Below are 27264 nucleotides of genomic sequence, written 5' to 3' on the forward strand. Positions count from 1 at the left end.
TGAGTTTACAGTAGAAAACAAACACGCACAGGTTGAATTTTGGAAAATGTTGAATGCAGTGGTGGAGGGTCAAGGATTTGAAAAGCCTGAGTTCAAGGGATTCACGGCAGATGAGGCCAATGCTAATTGGCTGGCCATTAGAACGGTTTACTTTGGAGGTGCTAAAAGGTGATGAAAGACAAAAGAGAGATCTTGTGGCTTTCACTGGGAGCAATCAATGGTCCGCCATACAATTAAATGCAATCGTCCCTGTTCTCAGGAAGAGCATAAAATACTCTGTAGGAAGTGGAGGATGCACCAACAGAGAATGCTTCCATTATTTGCAAAGGAGAGCTACATCGATTTTGGACAGCTGCCATGCTATAGAAGGAGAGGTTTCTTGCTTGGAAACATGGTTGGCATGGTGGGATGTAAGAGTCTCACATTAGGGAGGAAGGTTTGTGACACAGGATGAGATGGGAATGTTTGTTCCTACCACAAATCTCTTAGAGACGAAGCATGCGTGAATGCGTGCATCAATTGGTTACAAAGACCATATTAGTTTGTACGAAGAAGCTGGCGCAGACATGACAATGGCTATTCTGCAAAGTGTGAGATACAATGCTTATTTGAAAGGTGTGCATATGTCACATGGCCCGAGACTAAAAGATTTAGCACAAAGGTTTCTCAATCAACGATCAACTACTTCTACTTCAAAAAAGTTGCTTGACTTAAGTAAATCTTCAATACATGAATTGGGATTAGAGAGCCTCGAGATGAACAGAGAAACTCTAAGAGAAAAAAGTGTTAAAAAAAGCGTTCATTGCTTGTTGATGCTGATGTGATACTTGATGATGGTAGCCACAGATCTGAATTTGTTACTGTCACTTAACTTGCTATTGGCACTAGCTTACCAGCATCTTCAACTCTATTAGGTGGACAGATATGGCCAGACTCTCGCATTCCAAAAAATAAGTGGGCAATACGAAGGACTGCACCACAACAAAAAGTGACATGCTTTGGGTTGGTTGGAAGTGAAGGACAAAGGTGTAGTAGGTATATCAATGATGGCTTAGTAAAAACGAGAATGGGAGTTCTTATGTTAGGTAAAAAACCATTGCAATCTTGAGAAGTAATATTAGTATCATAATGTTTATGTGACGTGGTCTTGAGTGCTTATTGTGTTTTTTTGGTTCCTTCATTGATTTGAAAGTAAGTCAAGTCTTTTTGTTGTCTCTTTAGCTAATTTGAATTTTGACATTGAGTAAATAACAGTTCCTATTTGTAAAGATGTGGGAATCTATACCTAATTGATATTTGACAATGATATTGTTGTGTTTTGTCTAACTCCTCAAGTATCTTAATTCATTTGAACATGATTTAGGTCTTCTCTTTCTTTTTTTTTTATGTTATTGTGAACATAAATAGTCTTTACCTACAAAGATATAGGATTTTCAAGCAATTGATTCTTGACAGTGCTATTGACATTACCTATCTGCCTCGTAGGTCAATAAATCTTGAAGATATTATGAAGTTTTCTAGAGTGACCATGGAACTCTTTTGAGTCATTTCTAAGTTTGACTCTTAGCTTTCTTGATTCATTGGAGCACAAATCAATTCTTCTATGAATTTTTGGTTACCTACTCGCTCGGTTTTTCTATTGCTCGAGATATGTTGCTCGGAATTCGGGTTTCCTCCTTAACAACCAACTACCTTGAGATCTCTTATCATTGTAAGAAAAGCATCCAATTTGTCCTACATAACCATTAACTCTAGTTATAAAGAATATTGATTCTCACCTCGTTGAACTCGTGGAGTCCCCATAAAGCTCGTTAATCTATTTCTTTATTGGGAAAATTACCAAAATACCCTTCCAATTTGCCAAAGTTCCCAAAATGCCCCGTTCCAAAACAGTTTGGCAGGTAGCCGAGGTGAAGATGCCATTGCATGCTTAAGTGCTACCAGAGCTGTGAGATGGCCGCTTGCCCCTAATGCTTGCTTACTCCCCAGCTCTGAGTGCAAGTCAGGTGCAGCAACAGGTGCCACAATGCAAGCCATGTTTCAACTAAGGCAAAGGCGATAGCTTCCACAGCCCTTGAGGGCGACAGGTTGAAGAAATGAGGCCAGCCTTAAGGACTTGGGGTATCTTGGGAATTTTCAAAATATTTAAGGGTATTTTGGGAAATCTAATGTGTATTTTGTGGGCAGATTGGGAATTTTGAAAATACAAGGGGCATTTTGGGAATTTCATCAAATTAGAGGGGTATTTTGGTAATTTTTTCTTCTTTATTCAATGAATAAATACAAATAGTTCTTTTTTGTTCAATGAATAGATACACACGGACAACTTTTTATTCATGAATAGATACAAATAGTAATTTTGTTTGCTCATGAGACCAAAACAAGTTACAATTGATGATAATAGTGTTACGAAAAAAATTGCACGAAATCAACGAGTTATATTGCAATCCACAAAGAACAAAATAATCCTTATTTTGCGAGATTTTGCCTTGTTAGAATTGTGCAATGCTACATGTAAATGGAAACAAAGGCAAGGATGAGCTTGAAAGAAAGTCTGACAACACCAAGCTCTACAAGTCTGCCCAAAGTCAATGATGATGCAGACATCAAAATGGGCTTGAATGAATGTATGATCACACTGAGCTCTACAAGTTACCCAAAATAAATGTTGACCTTCGTACGCTAACCAAAGACCTAGCTCTACGTTACCAGTTGTTAAACATAAGGCAGGAGAAGCAAGACCACACTACAACCCACACAACAGGTACTTATGCAAGTAGAAGGATAAGTTGGACCTAGAAGGTTAACATGTATACAATACAAGGGGCACGGGGGGCGGCGGGGGTGGGGGGGATGCCCCTACATTCCCAAGTATGTTCACACAATCACTACCATAATCTGGCAACATTGATCTCATGACTAACAAATTTGCCAATTGAAAATAAGGAAGCAATATGGAAGCAAGAATGAGGGTTGCCTTCATAATGACCCATGCTAAGTTCTCATTCTGGGGGGCAAAACAAAAGGAACTTCAAACAGTTGCAAAAGACTTCACTAAAATTGTAAGTGGTGTCCCCAAAAACTTCTTTCTGAGTTCCAACATGAGGCCATAATGTGCATCAGCAGTTCACGTTGTTCTGCTGGATGTGTCGATGATCCTGCCACAGGTTCACCTAAGGAAACAACCTTGTAAAGGCTTCTAAATGATAAGGCTTAGAGAAGTGGTTCTCCATGGTGTGCTAAAGTCAAGTCCACAATTCCCCGCATGACAAATATCATATCTTACATTAACCAAAACCTGTACACATAATGTACATTTACACCCCACTCAAACTGGAACAAAACTGGTTTGCAAGGACAACAAGGACACCAAAATGTTCTCTCTCACAAAAGCATTTGCACATCATCATTTTTTGATGTTCACTTCAATGATATCCTCATCCTCCATGTCAAAGTCTTTGGGGGTGCTATGCTCCAAAACCCTCTGACCATCAAAGACGAAGACTAGCTGCTGAGGTGGCAGACCAATTGACTCAGCATACTTCGAAAATAGTTTTTCAAACTTCTCATCCTGCCACAAAGAAAAGACAAGGCGAAAGTTTGCATTGGCATTCTAAAACAATAAAATCATAAGTAAAATAATTTAAGGGCAATAAAATCAAAAGGAAGTCAAATCATGTAAGGCTATAAAACGAAGGGACCCATTGACAAACTAAACAAATGAGAATTTCAATGCTTCTCATCATATCACATGAAAAGGTAGGTCCAATCATCGGAAAAAAATGATAAAATTCAAATGTATGCCTAACTCTCTTCTTCTTTAAGGCTTGTTTTAGAAAGCCAAAAAAAAGACGGTAGTAATATTCTATTGATTGCAAAAGGTTAACACCGAGAAGGCACACTGGCAGCTAGTAATATGGGTCGATAGAACACTTGAAATCATGATTATTTGACAGCTTAGTTGAGAAACTTCAATGTCGTGCTTATTGGAATTAAAATGCTGTCCCTTCTCTTTTCTTCACTCCCAAACCCAGCTCACACATACACCACTCCTCATAAAAAGTAGAGTGTTCTAACCTTGAGCTGCCTGAAGCTTTTGCAAGCTCCATCCTTGTTTTGAATGGTGACCAGCACTTTCTCTCGTTTCCCTGCAAGTTCCTCTCCACCAGCCGAGAATTCTTGCATTTGCAACACTGACCTTTGAGAGTCCTTGTCCTCCTGTATCCTTGACTCGGCCAATCGCATCAACTCCTCCCTTGCCTGCCTACATAACAGTATAACAGAGACTCATCTTGTGCAGTGTACAAGCTATATCGACATACTTAGCTACCGATCCCCGTACTGACTTACAAACATCGACACAAATATCTTCATAATGGTGTCTTTTCCAATCTTCACATGGTGATGGCAGGTTCATAATGATCTCTCTCTCTCTCTCTCTCTCTCTCTCTCTCTCTCTCTCTCTCTCTCTCTCTGGCACTCTCATCGACCGAGCATTGGAGCTACAGAGATACAGACGACCGCGACTGAGGAGAGGAGCTACACAGCATCGACGGAGACTACAATAGAAGATTCGAGCCAGCAGATGAGGATGGATCCTCACCATTTCTTCCATCTTTGTTTCACACACTGTTACATCCAGTTTACCGGGTACCTATTGTATCAGCTGCTACACCCACGTAGTTTTAGATTGTAGCAGTAGTAGTAGTATTTTGTTCCACTTCTAGTTCTTTTCTAGTTCTTTTGTACCCAGACATGGTATTAGATTCACTATTTTGTAACTGATTGGTCTCATAGGTCATTTTGGCCTTTTGAAGACGTTAATATAACATTTCATTTCATTTCTCTCTCTCTCTCTCTCTCTCTCTCTCTCTCTCTCTCTCTCTCTGTGGGCAGAGAGAGAGGGTGTACGGGCAACAGGACAGGCGGGTTTCATGAGAGGTTTTTATACTCTTGATCATAGTCTGACACCCAAAGCCATTATTGAGGCGAGATCACATGGGAGACGGCTCTATTGTTGCTTTGTGGATTTCCCCAAAGCTTGCGATACAATGCCCAGAGCTAGATTGATGCGCAAACTGCAGGAGATGGGGGTACCCACAGAGTTGATTTGGGGGATCATGGCTCTATACAGGTCAGTAGTGGGGCATGTACACACTCTAGAGGAGATTTCTGATTTGGTTCAATCCACTATCGGGGTGAAACAGGGCTGCCCCCTATCTCCTACACTATTTGGCATGTATTGTTGGAATTAGGGTTGCAGAGAAACACACACAGCTTGGAGAAGACGAAGGAAGCCCAAGGCACACAATAGAGCGTGTATTACTTAGTGTGCAATGGAAAGATAGATAGCCCTAGAGTGATGGGCGTATATACAATGCACGGGGGAAAAAACCTCCTAAAGAGGGAAAAAATGCCCCGGCGGTCCTAGTGTGTTCACACACATCACTACCACATGTATATGGTAACAAATCCCCCCTGGAGTGATGCGGTGAACGAGAGCTGGCACATGAGTAAAGGGAAGTGCCATGCCCTGAGGACAAGATCAGTCCACAAAGGGGAGTAAGCCCAAAGCTTTGCGGAAAGCTTCAAGCTTCTCACGAGACAATGCCTTTGTGAAAAGATCTGCAAGGTTGTCCTGTGTTGGCACATAAACCAAGCTGATCTCTCCTGCTGAGAGCCTCTCCCTGACATAGTGGTAATGCACCTCAATGTGCTTTGTGCGAGCATGAAAAACTGGATTCCTCGCAACTGCCAATGCGCTCTGACTGTCAGTGTAGATAGTGTTGGCAGTGTCCTGTCCAACACCCAAATCAGCCATAAGGCGTCTGAGCCATACACACTCAACCGTAGCTGTGAAGACTGCCCTGTACTCAGCCTCACAACTCGAAGTGGCCACAGTAGGTTGCTTCTTGCTCAACCATGATATCCATGAACTTCCAAGCATGAAACAAAAACCTGATGTGGACACTCGCGTGTCAAAACAACCAGCCCAATCTGAGTCCAAAAAAGCATGTAAGTCTGGCGGCAATGATCCCCCCTTGGGATAAAACAAGCCAAGATGTAAAGTGCCACTAAGGTAGCGGAAAATCTTCTTGACAGCCTGCCAATGCTTAGACCCTGGGCTATGCATAAATCTGCTGACCTGTGAGACTGCAAACTGAATAGCCGGCCTCGTGTTGCATACATAAATGAGGCAGCCAACAGCAGTTTGGTAAAGAGTGACATCAGCAGGATCGCCAGCATCATGTAGACTCAACTTCAAACCTGTTTCCATGGGAGTGGCAATAGGTTTGCAATCCTCAAGTCCAAACTTACATAGCAATGTCTCTATGTAACTTTTCTGACACAAGGCAATACCACCATCACACTGATTAAACTGTATGCCCAAATAATGATGCAACAGCCCCAAATCTTTCATCTTGAAAGTAGCATTCAAATCAGCCTTAAATTCAACAATATGTCTCTCATTTGGTCCAATGATCAACAAATCATCAACATAAAGAACCACGATGAGAAATACATCACCCTCACGCTTTACATACAATGTGCTTTCTGTTGGACTATTACGAAAGCCTTGTTTGACCAAATGAGTGTCAGCTTTCTCATACCAAGCACGAGGAGATTGCTTCAACCCATACAAAGCCTTGTTACATTTGCACACTTTGTCCTCTTGTCCTTTTATGACAAAACCGCGAGGCTACGTTACATAAACTTCCTCAAATATGTCACCATTCAAGAAAGCAGTAACAATGTCTGATTGATGTACATCCCAACCAAAATGAGCTGCCAATGCACATAGAAAACGCACAGTAGTCATACGACAAGTGGGAGCAAAAGTCTCTTCATAATCTATGCCTTTTTGTTGTGCATAACCCTTTGCAACAAGTCGAGCCTTATGGCGATCAATCTCACCATCCGGCTTGCGTTTCAACTTGTAAACCCACTTTCTACCAATGGCCTTTTTGCCAGGAGGCAAATCACATAAAGTCCATGTGTCATTTTCTATAAGTGCATCATATTCTGATTGCATGGCAGCCATCCAATTTTCTGAATTATGTGCTTCATCAAAAGACAGAGGCTCCTCAACATCATGTAAACTAGACACAGTCAAAGCATAACAATCTGATGCATAAGATGCATGGCAATAGCCTGAACAAGTACGACTAGACAAAGGTGCATCCAATTTACTGTCACGCAAAGTGTGCACCAACCATTTTGGCATACCTCTAGCCTGTTCATTTTCAGCCCTTTCCTCATCAAGTACATCATGTACATCTGCATCAGTAATAGGCTGATCTAAAACATTTTCAGAAACCCCCATAGGCGCCTCATTGGAACTTACATTCGTATTTCCACCACTGAAAAGAGGCAACAAAGTGTCATAAATGTCCTCTGAGCTTACATTACTATCTCTAGTACATGACAGCAAGGGCTGAACAGAATCTTCCACAAACACTACATCCGAGAAACCAGAATATGTTTTGTTTGCGAATGATACAACCTGTAACCTTTGCTTTCAGCACTATAACCAACAAAAATACATTTGACAGTCTTATCATCCAGTTTTCTGCGTTGCACTTGTGGCACCAAAGCATATGCCAAACAGCCAAAAACACACATGTGCTCAATAGAAGGCTTTCTATCATGCCATGCTTCATATGGAGTAATAGACTGCAAAGCTTTCGTAGGACACCTGTTAAGTATATAAGTAGCACACATGATGGCCTCAAGCCAAAAAGAATGCGGCAAAGCTTGACTTTTGACCATGCATCGTGTCATTTCCGTCAGTGACCTATTTTTCCTCTTAGCAACACCATTTTGCTGAGGTGTGTAAGGCACTGTACATTGGTGTTTTATCCCACGACTAGCCAGAAATGCATTAAATTCATGAGACATATACTCCCCCCCTCGATCGGAACGGAGGGTGCCCATAGTACATTTCGAGACATTTTCAACCATAGCCAGAAATTGTTTGAAGCACATAAAAACTTCGGACTTCGCTTTAAGCGGAAATACCCATGCATGCCTGGAGTAATCATCAATGAAAGTCACGAAGTACAAGTAATTGCCCAAGGACGGAGTTTGCATGGGCCCACAAACATCACTATGCACAAGTTGCAACTTGCATGTGGCCCGAACTGAACCATCCTTTGGAAATTTAGAACGCTGCATCTTACCCAAAATACAGCCTTCACAAACATGTTTGACAGGTGCTTCAAGAGGCGGCAAAGAAGCAACCATATCAGATTTCTACAAACGCAGCAAACTGGCAAAATTCAGATGACCAAAACTGGAATTGAGGGTGAAATTGTAATTGACTTGTCTAGAACACCATTCGAGAGAATATCATCCCACTTTCAGAGTGAAGCGGGAACATGCTCCCAAGCTCTACAAGAGAAGAACAAGGTGTTGTAGAAAGCAACAAAACAGACTGTCAACCCTATCCGCTGTACAAAAAACCACAAGAATAGTATGGAAGTAGTCTGCGCAAACTAACTCCCAAGCTAGCTCCACATCCCCCTCTAAAGGGAGAACACTCAGACCCTGGATAACTGTCATAACTCTCCAGCAATCTGGGAGAAGCAAGAAGATTGTCTCCCCTCTTTGAAGAATGCCATGGCTAAATGTAACTGGTTCCTAATCCGAGAAGGCCATATCCACCTGTACAAAAGAGAACATGCCGATCTAAGGATAAGGGAAGTAGGTGTGTCCTGTACGGTATAGTCTCCAGGCATCAATCTAGAAGACGAGGCATAGGAACTACTGCTGGGATGCACTGGGAAGAGCAACCGTCACACCACAAAACCAAAAGACAAGGCAACCACCGAAATGGCTCAGGGAAAACATCCGTCAAGACAATAACTGCAGTATGGGCTCAAGCACACCATCCAAAGCCGTAAGAAACGGGTAAGGAAAACCTCAGACTAAAAGACACCATGCGTGGTACTCCGTTGAATGGAGCACCGGTAATCGACTGAAGATAATAACCTCTGAAAGAGAAGTATCCTCAAAAGTACATTATGAGGTAGCAAGTGACTCAACCCACGTCGGAATAGGGCAAACACTGACACTGAAAGCTCAAGAGCTAAAGCTGAGAGCTTCCCCAAAGATAGGAATTCCCCCTCCCGCTCAATCCTGGGAAAAGAAAATAAGTACCACCAGAAAGAAATCTAAGACAACATGAAGTAAAACTGCTTCCTCTGAAAATGAATGGCAAAGCTTGAATCTCATGAAACTCGAGACTCAAAGAGAATCACACCACCGGTAAACTTGGACTGCGAAGAATAGGAAGACATGAAAGGTCGTCACCTGAGGATCATGTTTGCCAAAGAAGCCATCGGAGTCCAAAAAGACCTAGCTACTCAAGCAAACTCCTTGAGATCAAACCAAATGTCCGCCATATCTCTGCATCTGCCAAGATCAAACCAGTCTTTACAATCCAATACAATATGCCAAGACTCGGAGAGCATGTATACTGCCACTATTGTAACTTGCTTCCTTCAAATCTTCATCATAAAATTGTCCTTTGTACTTGTGCTGAAGAGAACATATCCACAACTGAACTGTGCAAACAATATCCAATACACAACATAACTCCAATACTCAAACGGAGAGTGAAGGAACCGGCTCGGGAAACTAGCCCGTGAAGGACAATGGGGCTAATTTGTAACATGCCATAAAACCGGGCACAGAACTGCAAGTGAAGAACCTGCTTGTCACAAAGTGATGACGTGGCTACCGACAGCAAAAACCCTAATTTCTACCAAAAACCCTAAAATTCCTGCAAGTCCTAATTTCTGTCAAAAACCCTAATTTCCAAAAATCGCGGAGGTGGAAAAAAAAAGTTTTTTTTGAGCCACGCAAATCTTAGCCTTTTCTCTACTCTTGGCAAGAGAGAGAGAGAGAGAGAGAGAGAGAAAGAAAGAAAGAAAGAAAGATTTTTAACGTCTATGTCAGGCCGAAATCGGCCTATGAGACAAATCAAATGTACATGGCGTGTATGTCATCCGTCTATCGGAAAGACAAATGAAACAAAACTGATACAAAACTGAACTGAATGTAGGTAATGGTAATGGAGTATCTGAGGAGGGATGGGGCTCTATCTCTAGGGGTATATGCATGTCTATATGCTCAAGGTGGTACAATCATGAGAATGCATCAAGCTCTCTAGCTCCATCCTGTACAAATGGGGGGATGTAAGATGTGGTACATGGGCGGGGCTGGTGCCAAGGCTACCCGGATGAAAGCTGTCGGGTCGGCCCTCATCTGAGCTACTCGCTCCTCAGTGGCACGGCGCTCCCGGGCTCGGATCTCCTCGATCTGTCGGTGGTGGGAGCTCACGCCCCTGTAGCCTGGGACTCGTGGTCGTCGTCTAGCTCGGTTCACCTCTGCCTGTGGGAGTGTCACTCCTCTCTGAGTATCTGATGAGGTAGGGGTGGCAATCCTCTGAAAGAAGTCTGTGAGCTGCGACTGTCTCCCCTCTGTCTGTGTAGCTGTGCGTGGCTGTAGTAGTGTGTCCCAATGGCTCTGTATCTCTAGTAAGAAACGTCCGAGCTGTCTCTGATCTCGAGAGTCCATGATCTCTCGGAGAGTGGGCTGTCCTCTGAATAAGGCCTCATACCTGCCTCTGATCTCAGTGTATGCTCTGCATCTACATACAAAGTGCTCCTCACTCTCCACCTCCTCTGTGCAGGCTCTGCAGACTCGCTCCTCCCTGGGAACACCAGTGTGTCTCCCGATCTCAATCTCTAACCTGTGTGAAGCCACTCTCAGCTGACCAATCGCCACCCGTGAGCTATGTGGCATGTATGTGTCCATATAGCGTGGTCTCTGTATGAACCCCCCAGACAATATGGTGAGAAACTGGTCTCTGTAATCTGACATCCTCGTCCCCAAGCCAGGTGACTCCCAGACTCTCCTAGTGTATAGCTGCCACAGATCCTGTCTCAATACCAAGTTTCTCTCACTGCGAGAGAGGTGAACAGATGGTGAGTGGGGGTCGTACTGGAATGGTGGTAGGCTCTCCATGTCAAGACCGTGTCCCTCAAACCATGCTCTGACCTGTGAGTACCAAGCTCTCGCATGCCCACTCTCTGATAGCTGTATAGCTGCCTCGAATGCTCTACGAGTAAGTCTGTCAGGAGGTAGCTCTCTCATCCTCTGGATGAAGCAGACTGTCTGGAATAATGCCTCTACAACCATAGGTGGTGTGGCGAGCTCGGCTCTAATAATGTCATGTGGCACTGTCTTCTTGCTGCGGAGCAAGCGTGAGATCATACATACCTGTGGCCTCTCAAGCTGTGTCCACTGGTCATCTGTCAATCCTGGTGCCCATACTGCCGCCGAGTACATCAGGGCCGGGGTGACTAAGGTGTCAAAAAGCCAGCCCTTCGTGCGGGGCTCCTGAAAGTGTGCCTGGTGGCATCTCCGCTCTAGCATGGTCAGAGCTGCATATCCTCGGGTGAGCCTGTCAGCAGCAGCCTGCCTCATAGTGAAGGGTCCTGGTAGGCTGGTGAATGTGATGCCAAGATAGACATAGGAGGTGACTACATCAACCTGTCCTCCTGCTGCTGTGAAGGTGGCAGCGCTCCTCACTGCACTGGATGTGTGAAAGATCATGACCTTGGTTTTGCCAAGGTTCACAGTCAACCCCTTGTGTGTGCTGAATTCGTCCAAGGCCTCAAGATGGCGTTGCAAGCCCTCGGGTGACTCTGAAATCAACACAATATCATCAGCATATAACATGATGTGGACCGGAGTACCTGCCAAGTCGCTCCCCTCTCCCCCTGCTCGTAGTATGTAATCGGAGATCTCGTCGATGTAGAGCCCAAAGAGTGTCGGGGAGAGTGGGCATCCTTGCTTAACACCAATGGTGCTAGCAATGGTCTCTGAAAAGCCGCCTGGGCAACGAACTCGACCCGTCACCCTCTCGTAGAGAGTATATATGGCCCAAATCATCTCTGTCGGTACCCCAATGCTGTGAAGGCGCTGGAAGAGTCTCTCGCGTGGGACTGTGTCAAAGGCCTTGCGGAAATCCACAAAGCAGCAGTAAAGCCTCTTCTTCCGCGCCTTTGCCCCATCAATGAGGCAGCACAGAACGAAGATGTGGTCAGTGGTGGAGAAAGCTCGTCTGAAGCCTGCCTGGCCTGGAGCTCGTAAGCCCTCGATCTCTGCGTAGTAGCTAAGCTGTGCCTCAAGTACTGCTCCATATAGCTTGGCCATCGTGTGGCCAATCATGATAGTCCTGTAGTTCCCTGGGTCCAGGGTGTCGCCAGATTTGTGGATAGGCACTATGGTGTGCTGTGTCCACTCCTCTGGGAAGCCCTCCCCTATAGCCCGGTTGAAGACATGTGCAATCAACGGGGCTATAGTGGAGGCCGCATAAATGATGTGCTCACTCTGTAATCCAGTGTGGTCAGCTGATCGTCTGTGCTGCATGCGGCGTATGGCCCTCTCTACCATCTCTGCTGTAAAGAAGGAGGAGCACGTGGGGCGTGGCTCATGTGGCTGTGGGATAGGAGGCTGCCCTGGCACCTCATAGAGGCGCTCTGCATAATCGTGCCATATCTGTGGATCCTCAATAGCTGTGGTCGGACGTGGCTCGCGCAGGGTGCGCCATGCCGTCGCGCTATCTATGCTCATGAATAGGCGGTATAGCTCAAGCTCCTGTGCCTCTTCGAATGCTCGCCGCTTTTGGCGTGTCAGCGTCTTCATATCTCGTCTGGCCTCTCTCTCTGTGATCTCTCCTAAGGCTCGCCGTGCACGGAGGCGTCGGTATAACTCTCTGCACTCATCATCATACCAGCGGTTCTGAGGCATAGTCCCGGGGGGGGGAGTGCGTCCTGTGTGGGTGGTGTGTGGAAAAGAGCTAATAGCTGAAGTGTGGAGAACGGAAGAGATATGTGATGTGAGAACTGAGAGTGGTGTGGATGGGTGGAGGAGGCATAGGCCATGCTCGACCTCGGCTGAGTAAAGAGAGGCTAGCTCATGTGTGAAATGGATGGTGGTATGTGGAGTGTGTGCTGTGGAGCTATGTGGGATGGTATCTCCGGTGATGGAGAAAGAGAGGTATGTGTGGTCGGCTCCGATGGGTATGGGTGGAATGGTGAAGGATGTGATAAGGTGTGTAGCCTCCCTGGGTCCCAGAATATAGTCGACTGTACTCCCCCCTCCCTCTGTAACTCCATGTGGCATACAAGTCAGGCCCCCTGAGGTGGGCCACTGGGCCATCCCGTTATAAATAACGAGACGGTGCTGGGAGCAAAGTCGAAGTAGGTGTCGTCCGTAGGCTGTGACTGGAGCTCTGTCTGCTGTATCTCTCATAGTGGCCTCCTCATCTAGAGTGTGTAGTGCCTCTGGGTCCTCGTGGTCATATGTCTCACACTGCTCACTGCACGTACGAGCATTGGAGAGAGAGAGAGAGAGAGAGAGAGAGAGAGAGAAGGATTTTGCTTTTATTATTAAAAGCCACACACAGAGAGCTTGTGAGAGAGAACACTTGCTTTTGATTTTGAAAGCTTTTGGGGCTCTGCTTTTGGGTATCCCTTGTAACTTTAAATAAGTGGTTTGGGCATTCACTTCTCAAAGCATCTGGACGCGGAGTCTAAGAGTGAAACCCTAACCGCTCTTGTACTGACATTGATTAATACATAAAGAAATACCGAAAGGGGCGCCAGTCTTTGGGGCCAATATCTCTGGGCACGGAACTCCGCCGAGCCAGTGTAAATCTATTGTGATCTGTGAATTGTTTTGAAGTGGTTATTTGGTGCTGTCGTGATTGATTCTTGACTTGGAGTGTCCAAGTCTGTTACAGTGGTATCAGAGCACGGCCGATTTCTCCTCTACAGGAAATCCGATCCTCAATTTTTTTCCGCGGCACCTATGGCTTCACGCAAGGATCAGTCGACTCCCTCTGCATCTAGAGATGCGGGCAGGGATCACAACGAAGATTCTGACAAAGAGTATGGCCCCCCTCGGCCTACTCAGGCGAAGCAAAGAGAGATGAAGCGTCGTCAATTGATTGGCGATGCAGCAAAGATGATGCTCAGTTTTGCGAAGGATCCGAAATTGGTAAAATATATGAGCAAGACTTCTTTTCAGGAAGTGCATGCACAGTGGCAGAAAACCACTACACCACCCCTGAAACCCGCTCTCAAGAAACCTTCTGATCACAAACAGTATTCAAAGAAGGAATTACAAGAGGTGGTTGATGCACGGATTGCTCAGCTTTTTGGCGCGCAAAAGAAAGCCAAAAAGCACGACAAAAAGCAGAAGAAAAGCACTGACTTCCCGGAATATTTGGGTCGTCAGTCGACATTTGACAAGGCAAAGAAATAGAAGAAGCGTGTTTGATTTGAAGGAGTACCCAGTTCTTCTTCTTCTTCTGACAGTTCTTCTAGCTCTTCAGATTCGAGCGAAGAAGACAAAAAAGGTAAAAAGCGAAGCAAGAAACAAAGCTTCGGAAAGGGCAAGAAAAAGGCAAAAAGGGCTAAATCTCGCCCAGAGACTGACAGTTCTACTGAGGACTCGTCTACAGACAGCTCAGATTCGGATGACGGAAACTTTTATGGGAACAAGAAGAATTTTTACAAAGCCAACCAGTATGACTTTCTCGAAGATAAAAGCAAGAAAGTCCGAGAGTTTAAGGAAGGTGGCCACTCGATCAAGTTTGATACTTTTTCAGGATACTCAGATGCTTCGAAGGCTTTGTCTTTTATATAGTAGTTTGACATCGATTTCGCGGGAGGACGCTATTCAGAGCACTCCAAGATTCGGAGAGCTGCCTCTTGCTTGAAGGGGAATGCTCGTACTTGGTGGTCCACGCTTCTTTTAAACAAGACTGCGCCAGTTAAATGGCTGAAATTTAAGAAGCTTTTTATTTCTTATTGATTGACGCAAGAATATGAACGAGATGTACGAGCTGCTTGGAACCATCTTCGGATGACCAAGAAAGATACGATCAATGCTTACTGTGAAAGATTCTGGAGCTCTTTTCTACCCGCCTCTTCGTTCAAGAAGACCTCGTTCAGAGAACAGATTGAGCGGTTCACCTTGGGTCTACCTACCGAGATTCGAGATCACTGCTTGGAACAGAAGTCAGCTTCTATTCAAGAGTTGATGAGTCCTGCGAAGCGGGGCTTTGCCATTCACTCTGGCAGTCTGACCTACCCCACAGATGGGGCCATGACACAACGAGCCGAACAGACTTCTGGGAATGAAAGTAGAAAGAAAAAGAGCAACCCAGAGAAAAAGGATGCACGACCCAAGCTTACTCCTGAGGAGAGAGCTCGCTTTATCAGAGAGGGGAAGTGCTCTGGATGCGGGGGAACATGGACATATCTCCGCGAAGTGCCCTAAAAAGGCACAGAAAAAACAGAATGATAAAGACAACGACGGGCCTGAGAGTTCGAGAGTAGCTGAGGGACGTGGCAGAAAAGGCAGATAGAAAAGCAAAACTGGTACCACATGGCGTGGGACCTGCACTGAATCTAATGAATGAAAGTAAAAACTTTGCCGCTTTTGGGGCAAAGTGAAGGATCAGGAAGCTCTTTTGAAGGAGCCAAGGCCAACTTCTTTTCACTTGAAATTGGCGGCTCGATTTGGAATTACGCCCGACAGACTAACGCCACAGGTGGAGGTAGTTCGACTGGCACCCGGATGGGATGTTGCCATTACACCGAGCATTGGCAAACTTCGTTTGCAATGACAGGGGTGTTCAGGGCACGCGAGTGACATTCTACTCAAGATCCCTTGGTACCACAAGAACTACGCCATGGTTGACTACCGGGCCAAGAAAGCGACTTCGATAAATGAAGGGCTTAGAGATTGTACTTGATGAACTTCAATTTCTTTACTCATTCTTTTGGGAGAGAACTGAACGATGGATAAAGGTTGAATATGTTTTGACCTGATCAAAAGAACGCCAAGATTTTTCTCCACACTCATGCCGATTGTTTTTCAGAGGGCATGAAGATGAGACCATTGACTTGATACCTGGAAGCACGCCACCGAACCCGCCACCGAACCGTGTGAGCCGAGTACAGAATGAAAAGATTATGAACCCAGTGAAAGACCTCTTGGAAAAGGGTCTTGTCCAACATAGTACTTCACCGTACTGCTCTCCACTGTTGTTGGATTTGAAGAAAGACTGATCTTGGAGAATGTGCATCGATTATAGAGCTCTCAACAAAATCACCATCAAGAACAGATTTCCGATTCCTAGGATCGATAGGTTACAGGGATCCTCGTGCTTTAGCAGGATTGATCTAAAGAGTGGATATCATCATATCCGAATTGCGACGGGAGACGTCTACAAGACAGCCTTTCGGACTACTTTTTGGATTATTTGAGTTTTTGGTGATGCCTTTTGGCTTAACCAATGCTCCTACAATTAATCGGATGATGGACGGGATTTTTCGAGAGCACAGGCTATTTGTTGGCACTTTCTTTGATGATATCGTTGTTTTCTCCAAGAATGAAGCAGAACACAAAGATCATATGCTTCAGAGATACATTTTGTTTTTGGGACACTTTGTCTCAGCAGCAGGAGTGCAAATGGATCCGGCCAACATAGACACTATCCGTGATTGGCCCGATTTGAAGAATGTCCATGAAGTTGAAAGCTTCTTGGGACTGTGTTCGTACTACAGACAGTTCATTCGAAAGTTTCCAGAGGTTGCTTCCCCTTTGCATATTCTTGATACAGAAAGGAGTCCCTTTCTCGTGGGGATCCACAGAGGTGACTGCCTTTCAAACATTGAAAGAGAAATTGGCTACAGGACCAGATTTGACTTTGTCGGACTTGCAGAAGTCATTTGAAGTATTTTGTGATGCTTGTGGTCGTAGTTTGGTGCGGTCTTAATGCAAGAAGGCCATGTCATTGCTTACGAGAGCCTATTGTTCTCTAGGCCGGAAATGACAGCACAGATTTATGAGAAAGATACAGATTTTGCTGATTTATTTTCACACAGATACGGGATGGGGAGACAGTAACCAGATACTCCTTTCGGGAAGGCTACTTGATGAGAAAAACCATGTTGTGCGTTACACAGCCGTTGAGGGAAAAGGTTATGACTGAATGCCACTATCCACCTTTTACGGTCACCGCGGCATTGCTACCACCATGAAGGGGGTAGAGAGATACTTCTTTTGGCCGAGACTCAAAAAGGATGTGGAAGAGTTTGTGCGCAGTTGCTTAGTATGCCAGAAGGTCAAGTTTGACAGGCATAAGGCACAGGGATTGTTACAGCCTTTACCCATACCCACCCGCCCCTAGGAAAGTATTGCAATGGATTTCATTTTTGATCTCTCGAGAACATAGAATGATCACAATGATTTTCCGATTACATGGCACGTCTGAGACGACTTTCTCCGACAGAGACCCCAGATTTATGAGTTTGTTTTGGAAGGCAATTTGGAGAACATTGGCACGCGGTCGCAGTTCTCATCATCGTTCCACTTGCAGACTGACGGGCAATCTGAGATTGCCAATTCAATGGTTTTAGATTTATTGAAGTCTTGTATCTCGGATCAGAAGACTCAATGGGAAAAGAACTTCCTTTGGTGGAATTTGCCTACAATAACAAGATACACTCTTCGACGAGGAAGACGCCATTTGAGATTGTTGAAAGTGCTGCGAAGGTTCCATCCTTCCTGAGCACGAAAGATTAGATATTTGAAGCGGATGAATATTCACGAGATTTGGATACGGCTTTTGCCAAGGTTCGCGAGACTTTGCAGAAGTCTCAAGAACGAACAAAAAAAGGCAGCGGATCGCCATCGTTGCGACTTGAAACTGAAGGAGGATGATTGGGTGCTCTTACGTTTTGAGAAGGCACGCCTATGAAAGAAAAAGGGAAAGGAGAGGCTTTTTCCAAAGCTTAGTATGCGATACTACGGACCTTTCCAGATCACTGAAAAGATAAATGATGTCTCCTTCCGATTGAAACTGCCAGATACTTGGAAAATTCACAATGCATTGCATGTGAGTCTCTTGAAACCTGTTAAGGGTGATGTGCCTGATGATGGGGAGCCTGATGAGCAACCCAAAGTGGAAGAAAACGAGGAGATCCTTGTTCCTGAACAGATTTGGCACATAAGGATACGAAGACTAAAGGTAAAGTCCGAAGGCGGTTCTTGATTAAACTCAAGAACTTTCCTGCATTTGACGCAAAGTGGATAGAGGAGGAGGACCTAGCAGATACTCCTCGGATTGTGAAACTTTACCTCGATGCTTTGGTTTAGCATAGTCTACTCCAAACGGAACCCAAAATTCAGCTTGGCTGGAGATCTGGTGCAGTGGGATGCACGTCACTCCACTCCTTTGTCAACAGATGCCTTGATTTTGATACTAAAGTCACTGATGTCTCTTTGAGCTTCAGGGATACTGAGAGCTGACAGTATTCTGCTGGATGACTTTATGAAATGGAATTCCTGATAATGATACTGATTTGTTCTTGACTTCTTTTGAGTGCAGGAACTGATAGACGAAATGACTGCAGCATTTTGGTCTGATTGATCTCAAATAGACATGGTTGCAATAGGGGTTAGTCAATCGGACATCGATGAGGTCCCGATTGGACCTAGATGTGATTGCTAGCTACATTGCCGATAAATCATGGTCTAAGATCCGAATGAATGTTGAATGTCATGTGATGTCCTGTGATATCTAGTGATGTCCTGTGATGTCGTGTGATGTGACTGTCGATTTGGTACATGTGCTAGATGTGTGTCCCTAGTACGTAGGTACTAACAGTCAGTGTCTGCTAAGACGGTTTATGGCTTTTGTCGATTTTGCAGGCATAATCACGATCGATTACAATGCTTTCAAGAGGGGGCTATGTCACAAAGTGATGACATGGCTACCGACAGTAGAAACCCTAATTTCTGCCAAAAACCCCAAAATTCTTAAAAACCCTAATTTCCGGAAATCGCGGAGGTGGAAAAAAAAAAATTTGAGCGACGCAAATCTCAGCTTTTTCTCTACTCTTGGCGAGAGAGAGAGAGAGAGAGAGAGAGAGAGAGAGAGAGAGAGAGAGAGAGAGAGAGAGAGAGAGAGAGAAGGATTACTTGCTTTTATTTTAAAAGCCACACACAGAGAGCTTGTGAGAGAGAACACTTGCTTTTGATTTTGAAAGCTTTTGGGGCTCTGCTTTTGGGCATCCCTTGTAACTTTAAATAAGTGGTTTGGGCATTCACTTCTCAGAGCATCTGGACGCAGAGTCTGAGTGAAACCCTAACCGCTCTTGTACTTTGACATTGATTAATACATAAAGAAATACCGAAAGGGGCGCCAATCTTTGGGGCCAATATCTCTAGGCACGGAACTCCGTCGGGCCAGTGTAAATCTATTGTGATCTGTGAATTGTTTTGAAGTGGTTATTTGGTGCTATCGTGATTGATTCTTGACTTGGAGTGTCCAAGTCTCTTACACTGCTATACTAGCTAGCCGTGGCCAAATCTGCACACCTGAAGAAGGACTGCCCCCAAGGTTGGAGCTCTCCAAAGAGATGTATTAGAGGAGGCATCCAAATGTTGCTGACTGCGGGAGTAGGAACTGGATGTCCCTACTAATTACCGACACTACCTGCAAACCTGTCATTCAAAGGATCTCGACAAATCTGCTTCGATCATCAAGAAAAATTGCCCAGAAAGGGTTGTAAACCTGTCCAAAAACTGGTGTAGACTAGCTGACAAGGATCGTAAACTATCCCACAACTGATACTAACAAGCTCACAAGGGGGCAAGTAACCAAATCTATAGGGCCACACTACTACTAGGAAAAGGAGAAAACATGGAGAAAGGAAGGATCCATACTCCAACATAACCTCCTCGTAATGTTGTCATTGTTGGCTAAGGGTCTGGCACCACATGCTCCACCTCTAAACCTCATCCAAGGAAGTCAGATGATCAAACAAGAAGTGGTTCTGGAGGTAGAAGTATCCCCCTCTGCTTGGCAAAGCCAGCTCCAACACATGCACTGGAACATGTACCTTAATTGCTGCATACCGGATAAACAAGAGTCTACAAGCCGAAACTGGAACTTCCATCCATAGATGGAAAATGAAAAATCATGAAACATCCTCTGCTTCAAGTCGGGAAGAAATCCCCCTCTGTCATCCATAATTCACAATCTGGAACAAAAGTGCAACTGAATCATCAACCTGCTACCCATGGGATAGACAGCTCCATTGACGAATTCAAGAAAGACATGCATTTGCAAAAGGGAAAGCAAATCTGCCAATCCATCTTCTAGAAGAAAACACACCCATAGAAAGCTCCTCCAAAAGGGATGAAGAAGATCCCATTGCCGTCCAAACACTTCTCTCTGAAGAAGCCAGAAATTAGTAGCTCCCCCTCTGGATACAACAACCACATGCTTGCTCTCCTTGCGAGAGAGCACGGTAACATGACTCCATCTGGGATAACTGAAGCAATCCAGCATTGCTACACATCCTAGAGTCTCCATCGGGTTCCCCTCAGTGAAGAGGTCGAGGTAATCAAGGGTAAAGGCGGGGAAGTCGTAGACGAAGATCCAAGGCCTCCACATACCCAAAGCTGCCCCAAACTTGGAGAAAACCAGGAAAAAACAGCAAGCTTCTTCTCTCTCAATCACGCCAAGACCGCACCGGATCAGCCATATCCAAGCACTTAGGTGGTTGTACCACCATAGAGATCTGATACCATGTCAAGGTGGCAGCGGCATATGCAATGAGGTCTTGCAATGAGGACAAGACCTGGCTTGTGATCCGGTGGGTACCTCGACTCCAATCTAGAACACCTGCAATGCCAAATACATGACCAAGGCACACCTGTGGAGAAGAGAGATCACATAGGTAGAATTAGACGGGACATCTGAGAATGAGAGAGAGAGAGAGAGAGAGAGAGAGAGAGAGAGGGGGGGGCTCTCCATGTTAATAAAATCTGCTCATACAAGTGACCAAGGGTGGTCCGGCATAGAACTGACATGCCAATGGATAGATCCGAGGACACACTACTGCGACTGCTACTGACACTGCCAACTCCTCCTGCACACGAGACCACTGTCACAGTCTCGTCATGGGCTGCCCTAGCCTCCTGTGGAACCAAGGCTCTGGCGGGATCTCCTCCTAGCAAGAGAACTGATCTGGAGAGAAGAGGTGAACATGTCTCGTGTAGAGAGCATGGAACCTCCTCTCATGTGCCTGCACCTCTGCTATGGTGCTCTGCAACATGGCGACCATGTCGTCTCCGTGGTGAAGCTCTAAGGGGAAAAACGCTAGGGAACTAACCTGCTGCCCATGATGTGCTACCCAAGGAAAAATGCTGGGGCTGTACTGATGTGCATGAAAAACGCTGCCTGATCCATGCATAAACGCTGGTTGATCTGTGGAAGAAACGCCAAGCTGCCAGCATGAGAAAACGCCAGGCTGCCCCCTGGGGTGCCAAGGAGAGGGCGCCCCCTGACTGGGGCTAATCTGCACTGCTCAGAAGAGATCCCCCCCTGGCTGCCTATATAGGGCTGATCTGAGGGCCGACCCAGCCCTCAGCCCTCACGACCATGGTAAATGGAAAAAATAGGGAATAGGTGTGAAGAGGGCACTGGATGCACATAGGCTCAGGAGGGAAAATATACAAGGGCTGGGGAATGCTATTCCCAGCCTGCAAGACAACTGGAGACCATGGAACCAAGCCAAAACCCGAGCTGAACATGGCTAGACATGACCCGACATGAGAGAACACCCTCACAGTGGCCAAACACAGCCACAAAACAACCCACTCCCTAATCCGCTCCTGGGAGATATCAGAGCTACCACCTCACGAGAATATGAACTCTAACACCCCTACCCCTCGGCACTAACGATGTCGCTAGTTTGGGGGGGGGGGGGGGGGGGGGGTCGACTTCACCTCCAAAAGGGGCCTTAGGCCCGTGTGGGAAACTGCCCTTAGGACGGGCCGCCACGTCAACACTGCGCGCGCCCTTCCGAGCCGCCGGCCAACTGAGCCGCCTATGCCCATGGTCAACCACCAAAGCTGCCGACCGGTCTCGCCCCTGTGCTCGCGAGAGCCAACGCAGCGCCCGCAAGAGGCCCGCTATCGCTGAGCACGTAGGGAGCTCTCTCTCCCCTTCACACTTGCAAATGGGCTCACGGTCCTGTAGATAAAAGACTTGCCTTCGGAGCCAGTTCCACGCATGTGGGCTCATTGATGCCACGTGGCGCCTCTAGGGGTGACCACCATTGGGAGTTAAAGAGGAACCAAAAAAATTCATAAAACCATCTTTTTTTATCCCGTTGTCTTCAAACCCCTGCCATTTACTGCTCCCATGCCCAATGGCTGAGCCGCAAAGCCGTGTCGGATCCCCATCCTGTCGGTCCCAGGCCGTGCAAATCTCACCGCCTTCTGACCCCTCTGAGCTCGCTATCCGAAGCCACAAAAACCCGAGAAAATTATCTACATCCTTCTCTCTATCATCTGCCGCCAATTTCGACTCGCCGTATCTTGCGACCGAGCATCCAATTGACGGGCTGTGGATTTGTGCTATCTCCACATGATGTTCTCCATCTTCCAGAACCTTGTCCAGGCTTAAAAGATGCCGGATGGCACGTCCTCTAATGCAATCAAGTGGGCTCAAACCGGGTCCCCGACAAAACTTTAAACGGCCATAACTGGTTATCCAGAGCTCTGATCCGAGATCTAAAAAGACGTGCATGCTCCATAATTTAAGCACTACAACTCTATCCACTGACCTCCACTATTGCCACCTGTCCCCAACTGCCCTATCCGTCAGGGATCTACTAAACCTTCTAACTTTAAACTGCAATATCTTGAGCACCGGGGCTCCGTTTGAAGAGCCATCTAGACCGGCTTCTAGAGCACATCGTGTACTACATCTTAGAGCATTGACTCGGCACTTCGGGCACCTTCACATGCTATCCCATTTGGACTCTTCTTGGAGCCTTTTTGGCCTAAAAACCCGCTTTAGACATACATTCCCGCTGCCATCAGTCTGCCCAGGGACTTCATACCTGCTCTAGCCTTCTGCACTACACCTGCCTGCCGCCTTCGCCTTCGCCTGGCCTTGCACACTTTCCAACTCGGACCAACTTTGGCTGCACCAACGCATCAGAGATGTCCGTTCCCGAATGGTCGGATACTTCTTCTCGATGCTCCCTGTCACCCATCCAATGTGACGCATCAAAAGTACCCGTTCCTGGTGGCCTTACAGATATTCCCTTTCAAGGTGCTCCCGTCATTACTCCGAATGACGCACTAGGAATACTATATACTCGATGTCTCCGGTGAGAAAAACCCTCTCACTTAAAATTTCAATTATTCATTTAGAATTATTTTTCATGGTGTTCCAAGCGAGAAACCCCTCTCACTAAAAATCCAAAAATTTATTTAGAATTATTTGTATGTTAGATAAAGCCAATTAAGCAACAAATTGAGTATGTGGTTTTAGTGCATCAAGACATCCGTCAAAGATCGATCAGACCTGGATGTGATGGCTGATATTGCTACTCCAGGATATCAAAAGTTTTAATGAGGATGCGATGGCTAGATAGAAACCTGATTGATTCTAGTACATTTGGAGCATCTAAGAGTTCCAGATTGAAGTGGATAATTATTCCTAATTTAGTTCAAGACACATCATGTGATGCATACCATGTGGTTTGTACCATTGATGCATGTCAATGATTGATTGATTAATTGATAAATGTAATCACTTCCAACGATGGATCAGACGAAAACACAGAGATAACCGCAACCTACACACTTGGCAACACTCTTCAAAACAGCTTGAAAACAAAGAGAGCTCCCGATGATTCTTGCTCCTCAAGCTCTGCGTCCATATGCCTTAAAGAGTGGCCCATGGGGCACTTATAAAGAGTACAAGGGATGCTAAAAACAAAGCCCAAAAAGCATGAATTCTAAAAGCATCAAGTTCCAAAAGCATCTGCACCTAAAAGCTTAAGCCCAAATCTGTCCAAATCTGCAATTGAAAAAGCGAAAATCCATACAATAGTGCCATGTCAACAGCCAACGCAATTTGCGGACGTTTGTACAACTACCACGTGTCAGCGTAAAACGCGGAAAAATCCATACAGCCAGCTGTGTCGTTTCCACTAGGCGCAACCAAGCCTAGGCTCTTGTACCATGTCAAAGTGCGACGGCAAGTGTGGTGACAAGGAAACACACGGAAAGGAGAGAAAAACGCAGAGAGAAGATGGAGAAATGAAATGAAATGAAATGTTATATTAAACGTCTTCAAAAGGCCAAAATGACCTATGAGACCAAGGGCAACTCTGCTATCACAAGAGAGGTGCAAGGCTCTGCATAACACTGCCACCATTGATGCCCCTACCCCCCCCCCCCCCCCCCCCCCCCCCCCCCCCATATCAAACAGGACGATTCAAGATACCTGGACATGCCTAGAATCTGGAAACTTCCTAACAAGGCCAGACACAACCACAAAGAAGCCTCACTCACTAGATCTAGGCAGGGAATCCCAAAGATGACCTCCCAAAACATACCTGGCTAAAGTAGGAGAAGACAAGAAGAATGGGAAGTGGACAACCTACAAAGGATGCAAAGCATTCATAAGAGAATTCAATAAAGCGGTAGCCAAAACAGAGATACCACCCATCAATGTACCTCTCACACACATCGCATACACATGGCGATCAGGATCAGTACAATGAGAAGCTTTTATGAGTCTAAGAGCTGCTGGAAGTTTAGTTACTTTTCTTTTTTTTATATGCCTTCACAGCATGACACCATATGTGATGGTAAAATGATGATGTGTCTGATCCGTCTTATAGGTTAATTTTGGCCTCCAAAGAAAGTTATTAAAGTCTCTCTCATTTGGACTGGTGAAGACAATGAGTCACAGCCTACTGGAGTGTGTAGGCCTGTTACGCTTATTACCTCCATAGAACCACAGAATGCAAGAAATTCATGAAAGAGGATAAGTCTGTACCTTATTTCGCGTAAAGTTGGATCTTCATTAAATTTACTTTCAAGAAGGGCCCTGGCACTCTTTGGTGGGGGTGGCAACCAATCATCATCATCCTCTGTCTCTTTGGTGAGATCCTCATGCGCTCTTTTTCCGGGAGGACAAGTTGGTGTCAGCTACAAGATTAAATCACAACGCACAGCAAAAATTGAAACACACAGATAGAAACTATTGTATTCCAAACTGTTTCAATACTCACTGCTGATGGGAAAACTTTGTTGCCGCTTTTTTTACTCATAGACTTCGGATCAAGTACGGTTACATCGCCATCAGAATCATCTAAAAAGATAGGAACAGACAAACTATCAAAGTTTCTAAAGGCACGCAAAAGGCGTGCATCTGTCAATGAAGCAAGGCATCTCAACCCATGCTCTCTCTCTCTCTCTCTCTCTCTCTCTCTCTCTCTCTCTCTCTCTCTCTCTCTCACCGTCGGACGGAGGTTTGCAGACCCTTTGATAGGAAAAGAGAGGCTCGAACTCATCGTCTTCATCGTCGTCGACCACCACTTCTTGCACCATTGGTTTCGTCTCCCGCCAAAACGCAATCAAAGGTTCTGCGTGTGGGCGCGGGCGCTGTGTGTAAAAATGTGGCTCAGGCAAATTTGTGTACTTTTGACGTAGAATCTCTACCTCTCTCTCTCTCTCTCTCCCCCCCTGGCCCGGAGGCCAAGTTAAGGCCACCTCAACCGCTTGTTGCTCTCTTCGCAACTTGGGAGGGCGTATTCGATAGCTGAGCACAAGATCTATTGGGGATGGAAGTCGTATCGCGAATGGCAAGACGTGCAATACACAGGACATAAAGCAAAATTTTGTGTGTAACAAAAAACGTTGTGAAAATGGAGCCGGTGAGGGGTGAAATATGAGCCGTTGTGCCACATCGGCTCGAACTCACGATCCGACGACCATGATGCAACCATTCATGTGCTAACCAGCCCAACACTGGCTTGAATGTGTCCCAAAACTAGAGGTAATTTGTATGATTAAAAGTCATCGACGAGTCCTACTACAGGGGTCGGTTTTTTACTGGCCCCTTTACCCTAAATGGAATGCTTGTGATAAGCGACACTCGAAGCCCAAAAGAGATCCTACTATGCATTTGAGAGAATGTGCAATCCACGAGAGCTTAAATGTTGGGCTCTCAAGAAATACATCTTTCACACCTTCGTGATGTCGATGCTTCTTTATGGAGTTAAAGTATGGGGTGGTAGCATTTCCAAGTCTACTTGGAAAGAGTGTAAAAATGTCCAAAAACATTTTCTCACGAACTTTCTCCAAGTCAAGACACAAACACCATACATGCTCTTGGTTATTGAGTCTCGATCAATTCCTAGTGAGGTTACGGATATGGATAGAGTTATGGAGTACATGGTTATGTGGTAGAACCATTGACATCAACTTCCAAGAATTGCAAGGAAATAAGTAAAAGAGTCCAGAAGATGCAAAAGAAAAATCTTAAGGTCGTAATGGCATCAAGAAAGTGATTTGGAAGATGGGATGCATTACACTTGCTTCATGATGCCTCCATAGACTCCAAAGTGAATGAGGATTTTCTACAACACCAATGTATAAGGGCTTGGGAGAAATCGCATCGGGGAGGGGGGTCATGCTCACACATTACACCATATATGTTGCCTCGCTACAAAATCGTCCTCTTCTCTGAACGAGGAAACCGCACCCACCTTACATGCTCAAGCATATCTCCTTGTGTGCGATCTACACCATTGCATCCATTCGGCTCAGCTCTCATCCTTTACGATCTAAGATAGCGAATTGGGCCATCGACAAAGAGTCTCATCAGTTGTGCACTTTATGCCCCCATAAAGTGTGCAAATTTAAGCATCACACCCTACTTGAGTGCTCAACTTTTTATCACATTAGAGCTTGCTCTCCCCATACTTTTAGCCATGAGCTTTGCCTACAAACATTCTTCTCCCAACCACGATGTGAACTCTCTATTGTGATGCTCATTTCCACAATTCTTGAGCATCCAAAGTCACTTATCAGCTCTACTCACCCCATGCTCCTTTTGGTTCCATAGGTCATATTTGACCTTCAAGTGTCATGCCAAGGGCAACCCTGAAGGTCAAGAACCTGAGGATTCAGGACATGGCAATCCTAGGGGTCTTTCACTCGTATTAGAGCTATTTTGGGAGCCTGGGGTCATGGACCTCCTCTTGCATGCTTTTGCATGCTCATGCAATTCTAGGGCATGAAGCAAAGCCGTGGAGAAAACCTCTTGTGAAGCGAGGAGGTCGAAGGGGGTGA

General features: G+C 45.5%; 1 protein-coding gene across 1 annotated transcript; it reads right to left on the reverse strand.

Annotated features, from left to right (window-relative positions):
• Nucleotides 1–3263: 3263 nt before the first annotated feature.
• Nucleotides 3264–25711, reverse strand: LOC147438869 (Ubiquitin-like superfamily protein). Its single transcript, XM_086484208.1, has 5 exons — nt 25428–25711; nt 25200–25279; nt 24965–25116; nt 4078–4264; nt 3264–3571 (listed from the first exon to the last, which is right to left on the reverse strand). The coding sequence occupies exons 1-5, from the start codon at nt 25516–25518 to the stop codon at nt 3407–3409; spliced, it is 675 nt and encodes a 224-aa protein (XP_086340334.1). The 5' UTR covers nt 25519–25711; the 3' UTR covers nt 3264–3406.
• Between the last annotated feature and the right edge of the window lie 1553 nt (nt 25712–27264).

Source organism: Adiantum capillus-veneris, chromosome 16 (assembly GCF_014529385.1).
Source record: "Adiantum capillus-veneris isolate H3 chromosome 16, ASM1452938v2, whole genome shotgun sequence".
Lineage (NCBI taxonomy): Eukaryota > Viridiplantae > Streptophyta > Polypodiopsida > Polypodiales > Pteridaceae > Adiantum > Adiantum capillus-veneris.